The sequence below is a fragment of the Selaginella moellendorffii genome, unplaced genomic scaffold (genome assembly GCF_000143415.4).
Source record: "Selaginella moellendorffii unplaced genomic scaffold, v1.0 SELMOscaffold_33, whole genome shotgun sequence".
Taxonomy (NCBI): domain Eukaryota; kingdom Viridiplantae; phylum Streptophyta; class Lycopodiopsida; order Selaginellales; family Selaginellaceae; genus Selaginella; species Selaginella moellendorffii.
Window position 1 is genome coordinate 490673 of NW_003314294.1, and position 17012 is coordinate 507684.

At 45.0% G+C, this 17012-nt stretch overlaps 5 protein-coding genes across 6 annotated transcripts; 4 read left to right on the plus strand and 1 right to left on the minus strand.

Annotated features, from left to right (window-relative positions):
• Positions 1-270: 270 nt before the first annotated feature.
• On the minus strand, positions 271-663 carry LOC9638943 (uncharacterized 21.2 kDa protein). Its single transcript, XM_002977163.2, has one exon. It carries the CDS (start codon positions 661-663, stop codon positions 271-273), a length of 393 nt encoding a protein of 130 aa, XP_002977209.2.
• Positions 664-685: 22 nt separating this feature from the next.
• Positions 686-1870, plus strand: LOC9638944 (uncharacterized protein At2g34460, chloroplastic). Its single transcript, XM_024682227.1, has 5 exons — positions 686-814; positions 871-1071; positions 1157-1273; positions 1326-1604; positions 1657-1870. The coding sequence occupies exons 1-5, from the start codon at positions 707-709 to the stop codon at positions 1813-1815; spliced, it is 864 nt and encodes a 287-aa protein (XP_024537995.1). The 5' UTR covers positions 686-706; the 3' UTR covers positions 1816-1870.
• On the plus strand, positions 1868-9783 carry LOC9638654 (scarecrow-like protein 34). 2 transcript variants are annotated; one of them, XR_002993208.1, is made up of 3 exons: positions 1868-3310; positions 3380-3473; positions 9619-9783. XR_002993208.1 is itself a non-coding variant. In XM_002977024.2 (2 exons), exon 1 carries the CDS (start codon positions 1874-1876, stop codon positions 3302-3304), a length of 1431 nt encoding a protein of 476 aa, XP_002977070.1. In that variant the 5' UTR covers positions 1868-1873; the 3' UTR covers positions 3305-3310; positions 3380-3635. The 2 variants fall into 2 exon arrangements, 1 of the variants encoding a protein (XP_002977070.1); XM_002977024.2 differs by lacking the exon at positions 9619-9783 and having other exon boundaries at positions 3380-3635.
• Positions 6995-7939, plus strand: LOC9638945 (uncharacterized protein At2g34460, chloroplastic). Its single transcript, XM_024682228.1, has 3 exons — positions 6995-7379; positions 7432-7710; positions 7764-7939. The coding sequence occupies exons 1-3, from the start codon at positions 7023-7025 to the stop codon at positions 7920-7922; spliced, it is 795 nt and encodes a 264-aa protein (XP_024537996.1). The 5' UTR covers positions 6995-7022; the 3' UTR covers positions 7923-7939.
• Positions 7938-9730, plus strand: LOC9638657 (scarecrow-like protein 31). Its single transcript, XM_002977027.2, has 2 exons — positions 7938-9418; positions 9488-9730. The coding sequence occupies exon 1, from the start codon at positions 7982-7984 to the stop codon at positions 9410-9412; it is 1431 nt and encodes a 476-aa protein (XP_002977073.1). The 5' UTR covers positions 7938-7981; the 3' UTR covers positions 9413-9418; positions 9488-9730.
• Positions 9784-17012: the final 7229 nt, after the last annotated feature.

The following is a 17012-nucleotide window of genomic DNA, read 5'->3' on the forward strand; positions in this document are numbered from 1 at the left end:
CTGCGTGCGCGGCGTCTGGATGCGTGTGGGAAAGAACACCATAGCCAATTCCAAGCGCTGCTGCTAGATACAGCGCTGTGGGCTTGAAGATCTCCTTTTGCGCTGGAATTTCTGGCCGTGAGCTTGATTTGATAGAACCCAATGAACGCGATTTGATTCTTTTCGCTCGCAACGCTGGAATTTGAGCGCAAAATGGAGATATTGATAGAGAAAACGCCATAGTAGCCACTAAGAACCCTACAATGCGTATGAAGAGCTCTGTTTTAGGGTTTATGAGAAGTAGCCATAGCCATCGTCGTCTTCCGTGAGCACACTCAGATTGAGTACCTGCTTCTCGCCGATCCACATCGCATGCGCCGTGTGATCTCGCAGAGGGTTTCCAGTGTTGGGATGGATCAACACCGAGAAATTCCGCCGGTTGAGAGGGATCCAGGTCACAAACTCCACGAAATCTTCGTGCTTCATGAGATTTACCTCGAAATTCCCAATTCCATGAGGGCCAATTGGCTTGTCCCACACCTTGATCTTGAATTGGGGGAATTTGCCGCGTATCTCGTCCTGGAGCTCCCTGGCCTGGCGCAGCTGGGCCTGATCCGTCTGGAAGAAATAGACGTGGACGTCGTAGGATCGAACACGGAAAGGGAAATTCGGTGTCTTTGCCATGATCATCAAACCCTAGCGAAGAACAGGGAGCTCCTTTGCTCTTATGGCTCTTGTCCACGCCTTGAATTCGCGGTTCCTGGCGCCCAATCGAAGAATCGAGCGCCACCCATTTGCATTCGCGCCTAGAATCCTTGGAAATTCGCCTCGCCGGGTATTAGCCCTCTGCGATCGATGCCTAGCTCACCACTGTGGTTTTTCTTTGGGCAGGCGAACAAGGATCGCGTCGCATGCCCTCGATCTTCCGCAGAGGAGACGAAGCCCAAGACAGTGTTCGTCGCCGGCGCGAATGGCAAAACCGGGAAGCGCATCGTGAGCAAGCTGCTAGCGGATGGATTCAAGGTCCGCGCCGGTGTCCTGGATGTTGCCAAGGCTCGGTCCAATCTACCCAGCAGCCCCAACATCGAAATTGTGTGAGATCTTCATCCATTTCTTTCTTCCACTCCATTTCTCCGCCATAGCCAAAGCTCGCCTCGTTTGTTCTTCCTTGTCTCAGATCCCGGCTGACGTGACCCAAGGGACAAATCCACTGGCAACTTCGATTGGAGACGCGGATGCGGTGATTTGCGCTACTGGATTTCGCTACTCTCTCGATGTCCTGGCTCCCTGGAAGGTAGATTCTTTCCGGATCTCGACTCGATCGATCATACATTCTTTCTCCTCAGGTGGACTATCGAGGAACCCTAAACCTCGTGGAAGCGTGCCGCAAGAATGGGATCAAGAGATTCGTGCTCATAAGCTCCATTCTCGTGAATGGCGCCGCGTGGGGGCAGGCGCTCAATCCAGCCTATCTGGTGCTCAATGCGTTTGGTCTCACGCTCATCGCCAAGCTCCAGGCCGAGAACTATGTGAGAAGCTCTGGGATCAACTACACGATCATCCGGCCTGGGGGCCTCTCGGAGGAGAAACCGGATGGAAACAAGAAGATCGTCATGGCAAAGCAGGCAAGGCATTTCTCTCCTTTGATTCTTTGAGAAATTGACGATTTGATCGCAGGATACGCTCTCGTCCGGATCGATTTCGCGAGATCTTGTCGCTGACGTTGCTGTGGAGTCGATCGATTGCGACGATGCGAGCTTCAAAGTAGTGGAAATCGTGGCGGAGCCTGGCGCCCAAAAACAGAGCATCGCAGAGCTCTTTGCCCTAATTTCATAATCCTGGTGGGCCGGCCGAAGAAATCTAGGGCGCGGCATCTTGATATTGTCTCTAAGCGATGAGCGCCGATCTAGTGTCCAAGCTGCGCGCGGCGCTTCTCCACCACCAGGTTCGTCTCGATCCAGTGCCGCAGCGCCAGCACGTCGAGGATCCCAACGATCCCACGCTCGCTTACATTTCCCGGATGCTTCTGGACGAGGAGGAGGAGGAGGAGGAGGAGCCGCCGCAGATGATCCAGCTCCAGGATCCCTACAAGAATCTCATCGCGGAGCTCGCCGCTCTGGTGTCTTCGCCCGGCGGCAGTGGGAATCTCATCCATCCAGACGATTGTGGAAATATTTCGGTGCCAGACGTCCACGAATCCAGGACGGGGTTCCTGAAATCGATGCTCCTGGAAGCGGCTCGAGCGGTGGCGGGGAATCGTGGCTCCGAGGTCTACAGGATCATCAGCGAGGTGAGGAGCCTGGCATCGCCAGGGGGCAGCAGTGAAGAACGCACGGCCTTGTTCTTCGCGGATGCCTTGATTGCGCGCTTCACAGGGTTTGGGCCACAGGTATACAGTGCCATGGTGAAGGGGATCCGAGAGAGGCACTCTGTCCACGTCCGGCTGCTCAATCTCCCATCCTTCAGGGTCACCCAGCGATTTGCCAACGGCACCATTCTAGACTTTTGCCAAGGAGCTACGAGAATTCACATCGTCGACTATGGGATCCACTATGGCTGCCAGTGGCCCCAGCTCATCCAGAGGCTCTCGCAGCGACCAGAGGGACCGCCGGCGATGAAGATCACAGGGATCGACTTTCCTCGCGTGGACGTCAAGGAGACAGAGAGAAACCTCGTGGAGTATGCCAAGAGCTGTGGAATCTCGCTCGAGTTTGAGGTGATCACGAGCACGTCCTGGGAATTGGTCCAGCCCAAGACTCACGTGAATGACTTGCTCATCGTCAACTGCAACTTCCGCCTCCGGCATTTGCGAGAAGATGGCAGCGTCGGCGACAATCCGCGGAAGCTCTTCTTCGAAAGAGTTTACAGCCTCAAGCCGGACTTGTTCATACAGTGCGTGATGGATGCCAGCTCCAACTTGAGCTCCCCTTTCTTTATCCAACGTTTCGAGGGGGCTCTCGAGAGTGTCTTCACGAAGATGGACCTGTTTCAGACTCTTCTGCAAGAGGACATGCCGGAGGAGTATGATTTCATAGGGAACATCATGGCAAAGACGATCATGAACATGGTGGCTATGGAGGGCGTTGAAAGGCTGGAGCGGCCAAATTCTTACAGGAGCTGGGATTCGAGGGCTAGACGAGCTGGATTTGAGCAGCAACCAGTTAGGCCGAAAGCGGTGGAGCTGGTTAAGGCAGCGTGGTGCAGCAGTAAGCCCAATTGCAACTTCAAGATGGGGATGGATGGGAACTGGTTGCTACTCGGATGGAAAGAGAGGGTCCTCTATGCGATGAGCACCTGGAGGCCGCAGAACAAGCAAGCTGGCTAAACTGCGGTAAGTTTCTCATTTGTTCCTTCTTTAAGTTCTTTCTATTCTAGTGTATGTTAACGCTGACTAGTGCAGCATCAAGAGTGGAGCTCGGCTCGATGGAAGAAGACCGAGTCCAGTCCAGATTCTCTTGAAATGCAAACGGGAATATGTAAAAATGATTGGTCAGGTTTAGTGTCAAACGCCTTTGAAGGAAAGGTATCGCTTGATAGTGAACCCAATCCAAAGAGTATTCACTTTTTTCTAGTGCCATACGAAGAGAAACGCAGTCAGACAGTGAAGTATGAAAGTGAAAAATAGTTCTAAGAAATAATTGCATTTGGCTCACTCATTCCTTGTAGGTTTGCAATCAGTAAATCTTCTATTTGATACAGAATTATCACCACATTTTGAGCACATGCTATACGAGGCAAGTTAACAACAACCACCTCATAACTCAATATCATATATAATATGAATACCATACTAATAAATCTTGGATCATGCTTCTTATACACCAATACTCCAAATAACTAAGGATCTAATAAACTAGAGGATTTAATAAAAAATTAAGGGAAAATTACACCTAAAAGATTGAAAATGTATAGGAAATTTTGTAATTTAAAACATTCAAATATATCTACAAAAATGTGGTCCACACTTTTCAAATAGAATAATGTTGAAAGTTGTTTATTTTTCTATCTTGCACCTTAAATCTCATTTAACTTGGGAAATATAAATCTTGGGTGCTTTACAAGTTGACTACAAGAATTACAAAGTTTGACTCTCAAATTGGGATATGTAATAAATTTTCTTTGGTAACACATGTGTTTGAAGGCTTAGTATAAATTCATAACTTCACCAGTTTGATATTTTCTTATCTATACTAATATATCTTTTCTAAATCTCTTTAGAATTTTTTGAGCAGCATAAACCTTTTTATACACAAGATCTATGGAGGGCTTTCTCAAAACCCAATTTTAGGTCTATATAACTTTCATTTGGGCATATATTTACAAATTTTACATAGCTTTTGAGTGAGTTTATTAAGTTTTCTATAATTGTTTTTTCTGTGATATTGTACCACTTGATTCTAGCTTCCCACATAGCTTTGTTGTATAATTTTATATTGTATATTGCAAGTGTGAATGTGTTAATCATTATTGGAATTCATCTATATAAAAACTCCTTAAAACTTCATGAAACTTCCAATTTTCAATATTTTGAGGGTAAAATTATTTTCAAGTACCGAGGTGTGAATATTCAGTATCAAGAATATGGACAAAATTTTAAATTTTAATCTGTATGCAAAAGTCAACATTATGGCGGACTTAAACTTTACTTATACAGATAAGATAGAAAGGTTTGATCTATTATCATGTTGATCTTGTTGTTGGTGACCCTATTGAGTAGCATCTCTCACTCGAGCCCTCAAATAATTGTTGATCCAGGCATAGGAGGGAGAATACGTCGTGAATACTTTCCAATCATCATAGGCGGCCTTGCGAGCTTGGTGACGAACATCCCAGGCGGCCCAGTCTCACCTGGTATATTTGCTAGGGCTGTTTCAGTTGGCAGCCAGCAGTGCCTCCTCCGTGTCTCCTTTTACAGCAACACCTGTGAGGCCACACCAACACATGACGACACCCTTAGACGCTACCAACTTGTCTTTGCATTTCAGAACCTCATACATATAATGTTGAACAACTTGTATGCAACAGGAGCAAACTATATTACAATCATTAATGGAAGATTTGGGATGGAGTATGTGCTTGACGAGGCAACTCAGCAAGACTCACGTCAGAGCTCTATGCTATACGATCTTGGGTCATGTTTCCCATATGTCAACATGATCCAGAGTGGACCAAAGTCACGAGTCTACTCAAGGGTCAATGCTGGGTCAAAGTTGGAGTCTCAAAATGGGTGGTACTCACTGGAGGTGCAGTATGGGTGTGACATGGTGGTCAAAAAGGCAAGTGGTGTCTTGTGGAAGGCAGATGTGAGAGAAACTAGCCAAACTGGTTGCTACTTTGCATTGCAAATGGATGGGAATGGTGTGCTTGAGAATGAGAGTGTTTGTGTTTGGGCAACAAATACTATGGAAAGCAGATTGATTTCATCAATATTAGTGATGCAGAATGATGGCAATCTAGTGTTATACAAGAGTAACACACAGAAAGCAGTGTAGGCATCTAATACAAATAATAATAAATAATATATATTTTATATTGGGCATTAATCACTATACTCTTTGTTAAATAGCATCTTCCTTGACTAGTTCTTGTTCAAGAGGAGCCAACTGAAGAGTATTCGCACTTGGTTTGAATCCTTCTTTGATCTCTTCAAAAGGATCAGCATTCAGTTCTTAGATTACATCAATAGTTAGAGCCCTTGTCTCAACCAGACATGCTCAGCATTGCTTTGATGTCATAGGTAAACATATAGCATTAATTTTGTCTAGGTTTACTGAAGCTTGCAATGTCATCATCCCACCCATACACATATTTGGGCATACATCATGAAAGCATTGCACATTTAGTCACGCCTCATAAAAATCAATATCAACTCTAATTTACTTTCCTTTCCAATAATTTAATTGGTATGATGCTTATTTATCTTCTTTAGTAAATCCAAATTTAGGCTTATAGATAGAAACAAGCTAAGTTAGTTCATTTATTGGAGTGAATCATTTAGCTGGTGAAGCCCAATCTATGAAAACTATTACTTAAAAACCTTCAACATCCATGAAATAAAGCCAAAAAGTAATAGAAAGCAAAACTTGGATCCCAATCCACTTTGAGGAAGCGGCAGCAAGAACCTCTCGGAAGTGATCGGGCAGAGAATCTAGCAGCCGTGTTCTTGACCAAAAGCTGAACTTTGGAGTGATCCTGTGCATGAGCGGCGGCGTCGTGCGATCGTTGTCACTGTCCCTGGTCTTGGTGAGAGCTCCGAGAGGGCATTGTCCGACAACGCGGAGCTCTTCATGCTCGAGCAAGCCGCAGAAGAGCACAAAGTTGGCAACCACCGCAAGTGGAGATTGTTCCCGCTGCAGCCCTTGTAGCTCCAATCTCCGTGTCTACTCTAAATAACAGACAGCGTCATCTATGCTAGAAAAGGAACTTTGGAAAAGCTGACCAGAGTTTCTACTTGCTCGTCCTCCAGGCGCTCATCGCAAAGACGATACTCTCCTTCCATCCGAGCAGCAGCCAGTGCCCATCCACGCCCAGCTTGAAGTTGTTGTTTAGCTTGCTGCTGCTGCTGCACCACACGTCCTTCACCACCTCGATCGTTTCCGGTCGAACCGGCAGCAGCTCAAATCCAGCTCTTCTAGCCCTCGAGTCCCAGCTCCTGTAAGAATTTGGCCGCTCAATCCTTTCAACGCCTTCCAGAGCCACCACGTCCATGATCGCCTTTGCAATGATGTTCCCCATGAAATCATACTCCTCCGGCATGTCCTCTTGCAGGAGCAGCGTCTCGAACAGCTCCATCCTCGTGAAAAGCGTATCGAGCGCCCCCTCGAAACGTTGGATGAAGAAAGGAGAGCTCAAGTTGGAGGTGGCATCCAACACGCACTGTATGAACAGGTCCGGCTTGAGGCTGTAAACTCTTTCGAAGAAGAGCTTCCGCGGATTATTCCCGACACTGCCATCTTCTCGCAAATGCCGGAGGCGGAGGTTGCAATTCACGATGAGCAAGTCCTACGATGTGAATTCTCTTCGTGCCCTGGCAAACGTTGAAGATGTTGCAAGCGGCATATCGCTGGGTGACCCTGAAGGATGGGAGATTGAGCAGCCGGACGTGGACAGAGTGCCTCTCTCGGATCCCTTTCACCATGGCACTGTATACCTGTGGCCCAAACCCTGCAATCTACCCAGCAGCCCCAACATTGAAATTGTGTGAGATCTTTATCCATTTCTTTCTTCCACTCCATTTCTCCGCCATAGCCAAAGCTCGCCTCGTTTGTTCTTCCTTGTCTCAGATCCCGGCTGACGTGACCCAAGGGACAAATCCACTGACAACTTCGATTGGAGACGCGGATGCGGTGATTTGCGCTACTGGATTTCGCTACTCTCTCGATGTCCTGGCTCCCTGGAAGGTAGATTGTTTCAGGATCTCGACTGGATCAATCATACATTCTTTCTCCTCAGGTGGACTATCGAGGAACCCTAAACCTCGTGGAAGCGTGCCGCAAGAATGGGATCAAGAGATTCGTGCTCATAAGCTCCATTCTCGTGAATGGCGCCGCGTGGGGGCAGGCGCTCAATCCAGCCTATCTGGTGCTCAATGCGTTTGGTCTCACGCTCATCGCCAAGCTCCAGGCCGAGAACTATGTGAGAAGCTCTGGGATCAACTACACGATCATCCGGCCTGGGGGCCTCTCGGAGGAGAAACCGGATGGAAACAAGAAGATCGTCATGGCAAAGCAGGCAAGGCATTGTTCTCCTCTGATTCTTTGAGAAAATTGACGATTTGATCGCAGGATACGCTCTCGTCCGGATCGATTTCGCGAGATCTTGTCGCTGACGTTGCCGTGGAGTCGATCGATTGCGACGATGCGAGCTTCAAAGTAGTGGAAATCGTGGCGGAGCCTGGCGCCCAAAAACAGAGCATCGCAGAGCTCTTTGCCCTAATTTCATAATCCTGGTGGGCCGAAGAAATCTAGGGCGCGGCATTTTGATATTGTCTCTATCCCCAGCGATGAGCGCCGACCTCGTCTCCAAGCTGCGCGCCGTGCTCCTCCACCACCAGGTTCGTCTCGATCCAGTGCCGCAGCGCCAGCACGTCGAGGATCCCAACGATCCCACGCTCGCTTACATTTCCCGGATGCTTCTGGACGAGGAGGAGGAGGAGGAGGAGGAGCCGCCGCAGATGATCCAGCTCCAGGATGCCTACAAGAATCTCATCGCGGAGCTCGCCGCTCTGGTGTCTTCGCCCGGCGGCAGTGGGAATCTCATCCATCCAGACGATTCTGGAAATATTTCGGTGCCAGACGTCCACGAATCCAGGACGGGGTTCCTGAAATCGATGCTCCTGGAAGCGGCTCGAGCGGTGGCGGGGAATCGTGGCTCCGAGGTGTACAGGATCATCAGCGAGGTGAGGAGCCTGGCATCGCCAGAGGGCAGCAGTGAAGAACGCACGGCCTTGTTCTTCGCGGATGCCTTGATTGCGCGCTTCACAGGGTTTGGGTCTCAGGTCTACAGCGCCATGGTGAAAGGGATTCGCGAGAGGCACTCGGTCCACGTCCGGCTGCTCAATCTCCCATCCTTCAGGGTCACCCAGCGATTTGCCAACGGCACCATTCTAGACTTTTGCCAAGGAGCTACGAGAATTCACATCATCGACTATGGGATCCACTATGGCTGCCAGTGGCCCCAGCTCATCCAGAGGCTCTCGCAGCGGCCAGAGGGACCGCCGGCGATGAAGATCACAGGGATCGACTTTCCTCGCGTGGACGTCAAGGAGACAGAGAGAAACCTCGTGGAGTATGCCAAGAGCTGTGGAATCTCGCTCGAGTTTGAGGTGATCACGAGCACGTCCTGGGAATTGGTCCAGCCCAAGACTCACGTGAATGACTTGCTCATCGTCAACTGCAACCTCCGCCTCCGGCATTTGCGAGAAGATGGCAGCGTCGGCGACAATCCGCGGAAGCTCTTCTTCGAGAAGGTCTACAGCCTCAAGCCGGACCTGTTCATACAGTGCGTGTGGGATGCCGGCTCCAACTTGAGCTCCCCTTTCTTCATCCAACGTTTCGAGGGGGCTCTCGAGAGTTTCTTCACGAAGATGGACCTGTTTCAGACTCTGCTGCAAGAGGACATGCCGGAGGAGTATGATTTCATAGGGAACATCATGGCAAAGACGATCATGAACATGGTGGCTATGGAGGGCGTTGAAAGGTTGGAGCGGCCAAATTCTTACAGGAGCTGGGATTCGAGGGCTAGACGAGCTGGATTTGAGCAGGAACCAGTTAGGCCGACAGCGGTGGAGCTGGTTAAGGCAGCGTGGTGCAGCAGTAAGCCCAATTGCAACTTCAAGATGGGGATGGATGGGAACTGGTTGCTACTCGGATGGAAAGAGAGGGTCCTCTATGCGATGAGCACCTGGAGGCCGCAGAACAAGCAAGCGGGCTAAACTGCGGTAAGTTTCTCATTTGTTCCTTCTTTAAGTTCTTTCTATTCTAGTGTATATTAACGCTGACTAGTGCAGCATCAGGGATTCTCTGATGAAGAGTGATCTAAAATCCCTGAAAGAGTGGAGCTCGGCTCGGTGGAAGAAGACCGAGTCCAGTCCAGATTCTCTCGAAATGCAAACGGGAATATGTAAAAATGATTGGTCAGGTTAGTAAATCTCAGTGTCAAACGCCTTTGAAGGAAAGGTACTGCTTGATAGTGAACCCTGTCCAAAGAGTATTCACTTTTTTCTAGTGCCATACGAAGAGAAACGCAGTCAGACAGTGAAGTATGAAAGTGAAAAATAGTTCTAAGAAATAATTGCATTTGGCTCACTCATTCCTTGTCAATCAGTAAATCTTCTATCTGTCATTATCACACCAGAAGGGGCCCCTACATAATTAGATTCATGGCCTTGTCAGTAGAGCAGGAGTGTCTATCCAAGAATGGAGGGAGGTTTCTCAATTGGTGTTTAACGGGAGGCTTAACGGGAGGCGGCAAATTGAGAAACCTCCCTCCATTCTTGGATAGACACTCCTGCCTTTACAAGTGTCAGGATCAATGACCCGATTTACCATAGTCACAGAACAGGCAAGTAATGTTCTTTTTCTTGAGCAATAGGTTTAGTGAATTCTCATCTGGTGTTAATGATAATTCTTGATTCTTCATCAGGAGAGGGATCTAGATGAGGTAAGGAATGATATTCAACTCACACAACCACATTGGGAATGTTATATAAGGACTAGGGCTGGAAGGAAGACACTAATAAATTACTTGTTTTGTGGCTTCAAGGTTGCCCTTGAATTTGAGCAACATCCAATGTTGTTTGATGGTTTCTTGTTTTGTCAAGGGTGTTACATTTATATAAGTCTCTATATCTTGTTAATGTTAATTTTTAACAGATGTATTTGGTTTTTTTTTTCTCTAACAAAGCATTTTACAATAAAATCAAAGCCATTCAAAAGAATATACTACAAATAAAATCAAAAACTTACAAAGAATATCTATTTTAATATATTTTATAATTCTCTTAATCTATTTTTTTTTTTAAAAAAAAATCTTTTGGACATGATTTCAGGTAAAAATATTTATGTGAAATTTATATATTTAGATCTCAAAGCATTAGTATAATATATCAACATGATTTTATTTATAAGTTCTTCAATTTTAAATGTTGTTGAAGATGTTGTTTGTCCATCATATGCATTTCCTCCTAGAATTGTAAAATATAATTATTAATTTATAAGTCATAATAGTGATTTTATAAAAGATTTTATTTGTATGGATGACAATATGGAAATACCAATAATGAATTGTAAGATATGATAACTCAATTACTTGATGATAGTATCCAATAATCACATACACTATGAAGGACATACTTATGGGTACCCAATATATACAATTTCAATTAAAACAATATCTTATTTAAGGGTATATTATATTTAAAAAATTATTAATCAATAAAAATTAAAATCATGTCATTTATTTTGATATTATATGTAACGCACCCTATCTCTTTCCCCTGAATCCAACTGGAAAAGGGGTAATTGTTTAATGAAAAAACCCTTAATAACTATTTATCCTCATTTATCCTTTGAGGTTTCAAATATTCACAATGACAGTATATTTAAATATTATCTTATGATCACATATGTTACAAAATAAAAACCTAAATTACCAAGAAAATAATATTTAATATCATAAAAACATTATATAAGGCCTAAAGGCATAAATTCATAAATAATAATAGATAATAGGTATTATTTAAAGTTAAAAATTATTTAAAGGTAAAACCAGAGGAAGCTATCCAAAGTGGATAATGCCAAAAGGATTTTAATACAAATATATGGGGCTTATGAATAATAATCATGATGTGTTGAATTATAAATTGAGTATATCTAAATTGAAAACCTACTTTTTAAGTGATTGAGTAAATTTATCCTTAGGACACTTGTTAAGACATGGAAGGTCAACACTATAAGCCTATTTCATTAAAAATATTGTCAAATATTTTGGAACTTTAAACAATTTATATTCCAATTGTGAGGCACTATATGTTTATATTTATCTTTATTTAATTTTTTTTCTTCTCATTTGACTTTTTTTGTTCTTGTTTCACTTCATTTAAATTATTTTTTTCTGTTTGAATTCATTTGGGGGTCAAAGCATGAAAGGGTGGGCCAAAAAATAGACATTTTTTAGTAGTTTACAGTGAATCTAAATTTTAATTTTTTATTAGATCCTTTATAATTTTTAAAATCTAAATAAATTTGGAATGTAATGTTGCATATATCTACTTCAAAAAAAATTAAAAATCATTTTTTAAAATTTAGGTTTTGGCTGAACATCCTAAAAAGTCTTTTTTATGTTCTCACCCTTGACTTAGTTTTAAAACTTGGAGCTGATTTATGAATTGCACACTATAGATGATTATTGACCATTTTTCAAATACACATGAATGCATAGAGGGTCTTCCATTCATGTATGATCATGTGGTGAGTCAAATAGATAGTGTTGACAAGCCATTAGGAATCAACATTGATGTGGTTTTTGAAAGTATAGCTACTTAGCTATGTAGTGCATATGATATTAAAGGCTACTCAGTGATTCCAAAAAGTAAAGTGGTTGAAATAACTTTGATTGCTTGTGAAGTGGAAGAATTGAATGGGAGATCAAAGAAGATTTTGAATTAAATGTAAATCCTCCTCAATTAACTCCTCTTAAGCAAGAGCTTGTTAGAGAAGATGCATAAAGCATTTGGGCTATTTAATTTCTCTTGTGATTTTCTTAACTTTGATACAAAATTATCACCACATTTTGAGTACATGGTATATGATGCAAGCCAACAACCACCACCTCATAACTCTATGCCATGTATGATATGATGATATGAATACCATACTAATAAATCTTGGGTCATGCTTCTTATACACCAATACTCCAAATAACTAAGGATCTAATAAACTAGAGGATTTATAAAAAATTAAGGGAAAATTACAATTTTTTACCTGAAAGATTGAAAATGTATAGGAATTTTTGTAATTTAAAACTTTCAAATATATCTACAAAATGTGGTCTGCACTTTTCAAATAGAATAATGTTGAAAGTCATCAATTTTTCTTTCTTGCACCTTAAATCTCATTTAATTTGGACCCATGTTATTTCATGAAGAAATCTAGAGCCCCAAAGCAGAGTCAGATCTTTCGTTGATGGAAGAAATCGTTCGCTGACATATCCAGGAACCTTGGGCATTGCAGCACCGAAGCACTGGGAACATGCTAGGGTTGAAGAATTCAGTGGATCTAAAATGCGCTCACTAAACCATTGCCGAATCGTGCAGAAGAACTCATGTGAAGAGTTGTCCAAATCATTGGGGGATGGACTTAAGCTGTGATACCTTCACCAGAGGAAGCTTTCTGAGATCGGAGATCGATTTTGTTTGGCATTTCAATGATCTTAGAGTGTATTTCGGTATTAAGAACCCAGACGCATAGCATTTTATTCCACCACATAATATTTGAAAGGAACACCAGTGTGACCACTGGCAATGGAGCTTGCTACGCTTCACTTTCGGGGGCTTAAACTAGTGCCACCACTTTGAGTACAAGGTCTCCCAGCGCACCGGAAGTAGAAAAGGACGGAAGCTGCACAACACAATTCTTGCACTCATCGCTGACAGACAGCTTATTACTGCCAGTGTATGGACAATCAAAGTGTATAGTGGCAACTTTGAAGCCCTTCGTATAGATGTCAAATCCACCTGTAGTCCCAGATGGAGAACCTTGCCTTCCACATGCAGCAAATGCCGGGTTGGGAGAGGTTGCTCCAGCAGCAATGGTTATCCCACCTGGTGCACTGCCATCATTGTTCTTATTTGGGTACTTATACCACTTTCCATATGATAAGAAGGAGTTTTTCACTTCTAAGGTGTCTCGTCCCAGGTTTGTGATCTTGAAGGATACCCACTGAGGATATCCTCCCAACTTTCCATCTGCATTACACATGTATTTGTAAGCCCAGCAATTAAACTTGAGTTACGAACCGGTGACTTGAAAGATAGAAACCGAGTCCTCTTCTCCAGCCGAAGCAGCAGAAGCTAAGCTCCCAATGGATATGCAAAGCAATGCTAGAAGGAAAGAAGAACTCGACATGATTTCTTGCAAATTTGGATTTGGGCTTGCAAATTTATACTCCCTAAATATCACTTTTTAAACGTTCAACAATGGTTATGGAATCTAAAACAAAGCACAAAGTTCTAAAACTTGAACCATTTTTAAACAGGTTAGTGTCCTCAAAAGGTTTAGACTAAGGAACAATATGTGGCATAATTGTCAGTCCCACGTGAAAGATTGCGACGTATAACGACGTTTAGCTTTCCAACACTAGAGTATAATTATCATAGAAGAAAATTGAAACGATAGATCGTCACCTATTTCAGCTGAATTCTTCCGTGAAATGGTCGTTGTTTAAGAAATGCAGTACCAACGGGAGCAAGAGTTCACGGCGAGATCCTCCAATTTTGCAGCAAAATCAGGAATCTGTTGCGTGCAAAAGAGATTTACGAATTCGGGGGGAGTGACGATTGTGCAGCAAGCAGCTGCACAATCCATCCATGAATTTGGATGGATCCATGCACATCCATGAAATTGGAAATCCAGATGTTTGGAAGACGTGGGAGCTTGCAAGAAGCAAGAGAGAGATCGCATGGGATCTGCAAGGAATCGTTTCTTGTGGAACAACATGATTGCTGCGCAGGATATGCCAAAACGGCAATCGGGAGTGAAGGAATTGCTATGGGAGACAAGAACATTGTAGCCTGGAACACAATGCTCCAGGCATACAATCAGGTCAAAGATATTGAAAAGGAAAGATAATTTGATGCAATGCCGGATAAGTTTAGTGGACTACGATTCTTACAGCATATGCCCGGTGTGGGTATTTGATAAAAGCGAAGCTAATCTGTGATTCGATGACACTTTTTCCTGGAATTCAACGAGGCCTTTTCTAACGAAGTCCCGAGCACGCCTCATGACGTGGAATTGGCTATCTTTTAAATGCCAAAGCCGAGAGAGTTGTTTCGTCCATCGTTAGAGCATATGCCCGGAGCGGGCATACGACCAGAGCCAAGCGGATGTTCGCTGCCTTCTTGGGAAGAAAGATCTCATCGCCTGGAACACGCTGAACACGGCCTTGTCGCATTGCCAGGATCACGGCAGAGACACCATCAACGTGGCGTTTGATCCCGAGCATTCGGCGTTTGTGAGCGTTCTTGGTACTTGCGGCCAGCTTGGGCTGTTCTAGTGGGGATGGAGCTACTTTCGAAACATGCCCAATGATCACCGCCATGTGGATCTCTGCACTTGATCTGGTCAACTAGCTGCCGAGGATCTCATATCCAGCACGTCCCGGATGGAGCCTGGCAGCAGGAGTCAAGAGGATCCACAATGAGCAGATGTGATTCATTGTTTTGTGATTCCAATGCGTGATAGGAGATAGTCAAAACGGGATCCAACGTATACATCTCTCTCCAAAAGTAGTAGTGTTTTATAATTTTACAAAAACTTACGAGCGATTTATTCTTTCCTGGAGTTCAGAAATCATCCTCAATGCTGATGCTTCTTGGAAAAATTAAGATATAAATATCTTTGAAATGTCCAAGGCATCTGTTCTTCACTCTTATTATCATCACGAAGGATTTTGCGCCGCCTGGCACCAGTTGCACTTTGAAAGAGAAATTTGCCGCAGGAGTGATTGTTTCCTTCAAGCTGGAATGAAACCTAAGTTTGCTCATAAATCTAGATGTTTGTAATAATGTATTTATGGTCTTGGGTGCTTTACAAGTTGACTACAAGAATTACAAAGTTTGACTCTCAAATGATATGTAATAAATTTTCTTTGGTAACACGTGTTTGAAGGCTTAGTGTAAACTTCGTCATTTTGATATTTTTTTATCTATACTTGTGAGGGCCAAGTGTATGGCTACGATGCCGTATATTAATATTAGCATAGTGGGATTTTGGTAGCCGTCGGATTGGTTTCAATCCGGACCACTCGCTCCTATATATAAACTAGGGTTTTTGGGCTAATTGATATGCACATTTCTGTATTCCCTTTCCATATTCCAGGCACTCACATTGGTGGAGGTGAGGGGCACCTTTGATTGTCCCTGAGGAGTACTTGGATTTGGGATTTTGGTTTAGATCTAGCTTTTGCATCATCTAGATCTAGTTTTTTCCATTTCCTTTCTTTTGTTCTTTCTTTTCAGTATTTTGGTTTAGATCTAGCTTTTTGCATTGTCTAGATCTACCATTTCTTTCCAGCTTTTTGTCATTTCTCTTCTTTTGCTCTTTCTTTTTCGTTCATCTTCATGGCCGATCCGCAATCTCCTCCTTTGACTCTAGAGCAGCAGCCTCCTGCTCTTGGTGCCAATCCTCGCGTTCGGCCGGAGTTCTTTCGTGGGAATCCTAGGGATGTGTGAGACACAAAATCCCTAGGCCCCAAAGTGGAGCCGGAAGGGCGCCACATGGTAGTGGCCGAAGCGAGAGCCAAACGAGCGTAACACGTTTGGACCAAAAGCTCTGACTTGAAAAGTCAAGAGCGGGAGTGGAACTCCCAACGAAGTGCTCGAGGAACGAGCACGAAGCGAGCAAAAGGCGAGGCTCCAAAAAGGGACCCAAAAGGACCAACACATGACACGTGGGAGTGTCTGAGATGGACTCGAGTTGGAGTCCGAAGTGGAGTCCGAGGTGGACTCGAGATGGACCCGAGTTGGAGTCCGAAGTGGAGTCCGAGATGGACCCGAGATGGAGTCCGAGATGGAGTCCGAAGTGGACCCGAGATGGACCCGAGTTGGAGTCCGAAGTGGAGTCCGAGATGGACCTGAGATGGAGTCCGAGATGGAGTCCGAGGTGGACCCGAGATGGACCCGAAATGGAGTCCGAGATGGAGTCCGAGATGGAGTCCGAGATGGACCCGAGATGGACCCGAGATGGAGTCCGAGATGGAGTCCGAGATGGAGTCCGAAGTCGAGACCGAGACCGGGACCGAGACCGAGACCGAGACCGAGATCGGGACCGAGACCGAGACCGAGGCCGAGGCCGAGACCGAGCCCAAGCCCGAGTCCGAGTCCGAGTCCGAGTCCGAGTCCGAGTCCGAGTCCGAGTCCGAGTCCGAGTCCGAGTCCGGAGCCTGAGAGGGTGAAAGCCCAAAGCGTTCGTCTCCCAGACCCTGGGGGGTTTGGTGAGCTCCAAAAGTATAGTAGGGGGAGGACTGCAGTGGAGCCAGTTTGGCCAGGAAAGGCTAGTTTGGCCCAGGAAGGCCAGACCCAGTGTTGGGTGATGAGCTGCCCACTGGGAAGTCCAAGACTAGAGTGAACACAGACCGACAAGCGGGGTAGCTTGGTGAAGTGTTCAAGAGCCGGCTCTAGTTCCCCCGGGAGATCGATTGGCTGATGCTCCCAGTCCAAGTGTGGGTGGCACTACCTACTTGGATACCTGGTGTGGCTCAACGGAACCCGCTCTAAGCCCATGGCTAGAGCACCCAAGGGCAGAAGGCGAGGA

Bases quoted from the DNA above. Each gene is read 5' to 3' on its own strand.
- LOC9638657 (XM_002977027.2), top strand. From the start codon at position 7,982: ATGAGCGCCGACCTCGTCTCCAAGCTGCGCGCCGTGCTCCTCCACCAC.
- LOC9638943 (XM_002977163.2), bottom strand. From the start codon at position 663: ATGGCAAAGACACCGAATTTCCCTTTCCGTGTTCGATCCTACGACGTC.
- LOC9638944 (XM_024682227.1), top strand. From the start codon at position 707: ATGGCTCTTGTCCACGCCTTGAATTCGCGGTTCCTGGCGCCCAATCGA. The intron at 1,072-1,156 runs GTGTGAGATCTT...TCCTTGTCTCAG, and splicing joins GCAGCCCCAACATCGAAATT to ATCCCGGCTGACGTGACCCA. The intron at 1,274-1,325 runs GTAGATTCTTTC...CTTTCTCCTCAG, and splicing joins ATGTCCTGGCTCCCTGGAAG to GTGGACTATCGAGGAACCCT.
- LOC9638654 (XM_002977024.2), top strand. From the start codon at position 1,874: ATGAGCGCCGATCTAGTGTCCAAGCTGCGCGCGGCGCTTCTCCACCAC.
- LOC9638945 (XM_024682228.1), top strand. From the start codon at position 7,023: ATGTTGCAAGCGGCATATCGCTGGGTGACCCTGAAGGATGGGAGATTG. The intron at 7,380-7,431 runs GTAGATTGTTTC...CTTTCTCCTCAG, and splicing joins ATGTCCTGGCTCCCTGGAAG to GTGGACTATCGAGGAACCCT. The intron at 7,711-7,763 runs GCAAGGCATTGT...ATTTGATCGCAG, and splicing joins AGATCGTCATGGCAAAGCAG to GATACGCTCTCGTCCGGATC.